The 6,109-nt window shown below is 38.6% G+C and overlaps 1 protein-coding gene across 1 annotated transcript; it reads left to right on the top strand.

The window, feature by feature from the left end:
- Positions 1-332: 332 nt before the first annotated feature.
- Positions 333-1,286, top strand: LOC101657592 (olfactory receptor 51Q1-like). Its single transcript, XM_004717082.1, has one exon. It carries the CDS (start codon positions 333-335, stop codon positions 1,284-1,286), a length of 954 nt encoding a protein of 317 aa, XP_004717139.1.
- Positions 1,287-6,109: the final 4,823 nt, after the last annotated feature.

Raw genomic sequence — 6,109 nt, 5'->3', positions numbered from 1 at the left:
ACTTCATTTCGAGTCTTTGTGATTTGTTGAAAGGCAGGCTTAGAGAGCTAAGAACTGAAGAAGAGGACAAAGCAAACATTGAAGCAAAAAATATTTAGAAGTTTAACCATTATTGAGTCTTGTATGGGAGCTGAGTTCTGTGTAAGCAATCTTGCCTATGATAGACTCATGAAGAGCAACAATGGTGTTCTGGACATATCCTTAGTTATCCTCTGAAAATTTATGTCGATAGGCTTTAATATGTGATAGGTAAACATACGGAACAACAGCATATCTAATGGTTTGATTCTCTTTCAGCAAAGACTCTGAATCTGGAGCCTCAATCGTTTGTCATGTCCCAGATAAAAAATGCTACCCAAGAGCCCTTCGTCTTCATCCTCACAGGTATCCCCGGTTTCGAGTCCTATCACAGATGGATCTCCATTCCCTTTTGCTGCTTCTACACAATCTCCATCATAGGCAACAGTATCATCCTTACTGTCATTCGTACAGAGCCATCTCTCCACCAGCCCATGTACCTATTTCTCTCCATGCTGGCTCTGACTGACCTGGGTCTCACCCTCACCACCCTGCCCACAGTCATGCAGATTCTCTGGTTCAATGCCAGAGAAATCAGCTTTGAAGCATGCTTTGTGCAGGTATTTTTCATTCATACATTCTCTTTCATGGAATCAACTGTCCTGCTAGCCATGTCCTTTGACCGCTATGTGGCCATCTGTCGCCCTCTGCGTTACGCTTCCATCCTCACCAATGAAGTCATTGGCAAGATTGGAGTAGCCATCATTTGTCGCTGTGTTCTCGCTGTTCTTCCCTCCCTTTTCCTGCTCAAGCGCCTGCCCTTCTGCCGCTCACACCTTCTCTCTCACTCCTACTGTCTCCACCAGGATATGATTCGTCTGGTCTGTGCTGACATCCGAGTCAACAGCTGGTATGGATTTTCTCTGGTGTTGCTCATTATAGTGATGGACCCATTGCTCATTGTGTTATCTTATGCAATTATCCTAAGAAGCGTCCTGAGTATTGCCTCTATGATTGAGCGACTCCGTGCCTTCAATAACTGTCTGTCCCACATTCTGGCTGTCTTGGTCCTCTATGTCCCTATGATTGGAGTATCTATGAGTCATCGCTTTGCTAAGCATACTTCTCCACTGGTCCACGTGATCATGGCTAATATCTACCTGCTGGCACCTCCTGTGATGAACCCCATCATTTACAGTGTTAAGACAAAGCAGATCCGCCAGGGAATTGTCCACCTCCTTTCCCAAAGAAACATGCACTTGAGATGAAAGAATCTATTTTGGAATTAATCAGGAGTAACTGTCATAGGCTTAAGTAAAAGATATCATATGAATTGGAAAATGAAGAGTATAAAATAAACAAATCATTTTATTTCATGCAATGTTCAGATAATTTGAAGTTCTAAAACTTAGCTTGAGTTTTTCAACACACTCTCTTTCCCAAATAGTTTAACATGTACATTCATATAAACTCATTTATTTATGGAAAAATTGTAACACGTAAAAATGAAACAAGAACAAGAAATAACAAAGTTCCAAATTACTGTTTTAGTGATAAGATAAAACCTAGTGAGTTTTGGTCAACTAATACGGCACTTTTAGCCTTAATTCCTTATGTAATATACTATAATTCTGGACTTTATGTATCTGTGGCTTTTATACACCCATTTTGGAGGGCATCCTCTCCTATTCTAATTGACAGGAATAAGATGGAATTAAGATATCCCCTTACTATATGGCATGAGCTAAGCAATACCCTCTGTTTTCTTGTGGGCAGCTTTAAGAACCCCCACCTTAGTAGAGGGTGTGACTTAAGACCCCATACTATGTTTTCCTTGGATGGGGCATATATACTGGTATCACAGTACAGCTCTAACACATATCACCTCACCTGGAAAGCCATACCTCTATTTCCTGACTGCGCTGTGGTAGAAGCAAGTAAATCTTCTGTAAGACTTTTGGACATTTTTAAATTCTGGCTATAGAACAAGCATTTGGCTGACATTCAGAGTTGGGGCTGAAGAGCATCCATCTACCACCATGTGAGATAATTCCTTAAAGTTCTGTCAGCTTCTGTGGGATGTTGGAGGGAATTACAGAATCTAGGAACGTGAAGGAGTAGGGGGTGGAAATGGAGCATAATGTCATCTCAGAAGAGTTGTCATTTGGGACATCTTTAATCTCCAATTCCTTGGAGCTAGTTTGGAATTAATTCTTCTAAAAGTTATTACTATTATCACACCCAGGCTTTCCTAAAATAATGTGGTATTCTATCATTAAATTCCATACTGAGATAATAGCAGAAATAAAAGATAGATTTTTTAAAAAACATTAAACTATTGTAATTTATCTAAATATTCAACCCTACTAGGAATAAAAGTGTCCATGAAAAATAGGAAAACTCTCAAAGAGATGGCTTGACACAGTGGCTAGCACAATGGGATTAAACACAGCAACAATTGTAGTGGTGGCCCATCACTGGGCAATGTTTCTTTCTGCTCTCTATAGGCAATTTGACACTGGCACCAAAAATAATAGGGATATGAACAAAACTTGGTTTTGTTTTGTATTGTTTCTGATATGTGAGAAACAGGCAGCATCATTCTAAAATGTTAACATAAAAAAAGATGGAATCCTAGATGTGGACCTGGGAGAAAAATCTAAAGGTTTTCTACTCCTGGAAAGAGTTTCCGTTTCAGAAACCTACCAAGAGCAGTTCTACCCTGTCCTGTAGGGTCACTCGGAGCTGGAAGCAACTCGGTGGCAGTGAGATTTATGGATAAATTCATGAGTGACTTCTGCAGGGGAAAACTATTCTAAAGCTAAGGGACGTCTGAGAATGCATAATTCTATGTATGCAAAAATGAGGTAACTTAATATGAATCATTGACATAATAGCAGAGACAAAGTATTCAAACATATCAGTAATCATAAAGACAGCACAAACTGGGCAATGATTCATTCTGTTGTGTCAATTTGTCACTTTATAGCAGCAATAAAACATTTATATATGTATATAAATTTTGTGTTCATTTGTGTAAGTTTTTGAATATGTGTATATATACACACATACATATCCATGTTCTTCACAAATATGGAATAAGCATGTTATTTTCTGTTCCATTTATATTGGGAACCTTAAAATTTCAAATCCATGAAAAATTTTTTAGAGAAATATTAACAAATAATTGTCAATTCTCATTATTCTATTTCATCCCTATTTCTTATTAGGTTCCATTATTGCACCAAAAATCTAGCATTAATTAATAGAAATGAGCTGCATACATGGGTTATAATTTTCTAAAAGCTACATTAAGAAGTAAAGAAAAATAGTGAAAATAAGATTTATAATATATTTTAATTAACCTATTAAATCTGAAATATCATTTTAATATATGTCTTGCGATAGCATATCTTAATCATTTTCCTATATTAGTTCAACTCAAAATAGAACAATTGCAAACATCAATTAATAATTGAAACTGTACAAAGGATGAATCTGGGAAAATTAGAAGTTGTCAAAAATGAAATGGAACAAACAGAGGTCAACATACTGGGCATGTGGGAGCTGAAGTAGACTGGTCCTGCTATTTTCAGTCAGAACACCCTAGGGATCCCTGTGCCAGGAGTGACACAGTCAAGAGGAATGGTGTTGCATTCATCAACAAAAAGGACATTCTAAGATGCATTGGTAAGTACAATGTTGTCTGGGTAAGATTATATCTATACCCCTTCAAGGAAACTCAATAAATACAGTTATTATTTAAATTTATGCATCAACTACAAAAATCTCGTATTGAAGAAATTTAGGAATTCTACCAATGTTTTCAGCCTGAAATCGGTAAAACATGCAATCAAGATGCATTGATAATTATTGGAAATTAGAATGCAAAAGGTGGAAACAAAGAGGAAGGAACATATAATCTTGGTGATAGAAACGAAGCTGGAGATCGCATGATAGAATTTTTGCAAAACCAAAAACTTGCTCCTAGAAAATGCTTCTTTCTCCCAACAACACAAATGTGAACGATACACATGGCGGCTTTTTCTAGATGGAGCACACAGAAATCAAATGGAGTACATCTGTGGGGAGAGACAATGAAGAAGCTCAATATCACCAAATCAGGCCACGGCTGATTGTAGAACAGACAATCAATTGTTCATATAAGTCCAGGTTGAACCTGAAGAAATTTAAAACAAGGCTACTGGAGTCATATTACAAACTCGAGTCTCTCTCACCTGAATTTCGAGAACATCTGAAGGACAGATTTGATGCATTGAGCACTAATAACACAAGGACTAAGATGTGGGAGGACATCAAAGACATCGCTCATGAAGTAAGCTAAAGACAAGAAAGACAGAAAATACCAAAGTGCATGTCGGAAGAGACTCTGAAACTTGTTCTTAATCATAGAGTAGCTAAGGTAAATGAAAGAAATGATGGCATTAAAGAGCTCAATGGACAATGTGCATTTCTTTTGTTAATAAGTAGCTTGTAACTGGTTTTTGAGAATCAAATAAAATTTTTAGCAAGAAGTCAATGAGAGATCCTAATTCTTTATACTTCAAACCTAAACCAAACTCTGCCATCGAGTCGATATTGACTCATACTGACTCTATAGGACAGGGTAGAACTCCCTCTGTGGGTTTCTGTTACTGTATCTGTTTACTTGAGTAGAAAGCCCCACCTTTTTCCCTTAGAGCAGTTAGTAGTTTTGAACTGTCGACCTTGCATCAGGACTCCCTTCATTACATTTAGAACTCTGAAAATGGTCATTGATTTTCCCAGATTGTTTTCCATGAGTAAATAAAACACTTCGATTTTTTTACTTTTTAAAAGATAATTTTATTGGGGGCTCTTACAGCTCTTATAACAATCCACACATCAATTGTATCAAGCATATTTGTACTTATGTTGCCATCATTATTTTCTAAACATTTACTTTCTATTTGAGCCCTTAGTATCTGCTCCTCTTTTAGCCCTCCCTCCCCCCCCCCACACTCGTGACCCCTTAATAAATTATACATTATTATTTTCATATTTTACACCAACACCTGTCTTCCTTCCCTGCGGTTTCTTCCTTGGTCTGGTCCCCACCTTCCCCCTACCCTCCTGGTATTGTTACTCCCATTTCTGTTCCTGAGGGGTTTATCTGACACAGATTCCATGTGTTCTGAGCTCTTATCTGTATCTCTGTACATACTCTGGCCCAGCTCACAGTGAAAGGCAGTACTAAGGTCATGATAGTGGGGTTGAGGAAGCCTCCAGGAACCAGAGGGGTATTGTGTGTTTCACCGGTGCTACACTTCACCCTGGTTGGCTAATCCCTTCCTTATGACCCTTCTGTGAGGGAATGTTACATTGTCTACAGTTGGGTTTGGGCTCTCTGCTCCGATTCTCCTAGTTCTCAACAATGTCTTTTTATTAGGTTGGTTGTTTTGGGTCTTCTGATGCCTGTTACCTGATCCTGTTGACACCTCATGATTGCACAGGCTAGTGTGTTTCCTCCATGTGGGTTTGTTACTTCTCTTCTAGATGGCTGCTTGTTTAACTTCAAGCCTGTAAGACCCCAGATGCCATATCTTTTGATAGCCGGGCACTGTCAGCTTTCTTCACTACATTTGCTTGTGCACCCATTTTGTCTTCAGTGATCATGCAGGGAGGGTGAGCATCACAGACTGCCAGGTTGTTAGAACAAAGTTTTCTTGCGTTGAGGAAGGGCTTGAGCAGAGGCTCAAAGTCCATTCACTTCTTCAATGTATTGCCATATATGGCAATATAACTATATGTGCATATGCCTGTATCTCTAGTTTTATTAATATATTTACATAAGTGCACACCTATGTTTACACCTCTATCTATAGCTTTGCTTCCTAGATCTTTCCTGTTTCCTTTTACCTTCTTCCTTTCCCACCATCACACTCACCCTTTTTCTGCTTCTTAGTAATTCCTCTCAGCTAGATGGCTGTCGCACCAACACTCCCAGGATCTCTACATCCTCCTCGCTGTTGATTTTAACTCCCTAGTTGTTCCCCTATCTATGGTGTTGTTTGCTCACCACTCCTTTCCCTGGCTTCCTCCTACTCTCAAG

The sequence above is a fragment of the Echinops telfairi genome, unplaced genomic scaffold (assembly GCF_000313985.2).
Source record: "Echinops telfairi isolate 266 unplaced genomic scaffold, ASM31398v2 ScPeMD7_41;HRSCAF=154, whole genome shotgun sequence".
Lineage (NCBI taxonomy): Eukaryota > Metazoa > Chordata > Mammalia > Afrosoricida > Tenrecidae > Echinops > Echinops telfairi.
Note: the sequence above shows the minus strand (reverse complement) of the source record. Positions and strands in the feature narration are given on the sequence as shown.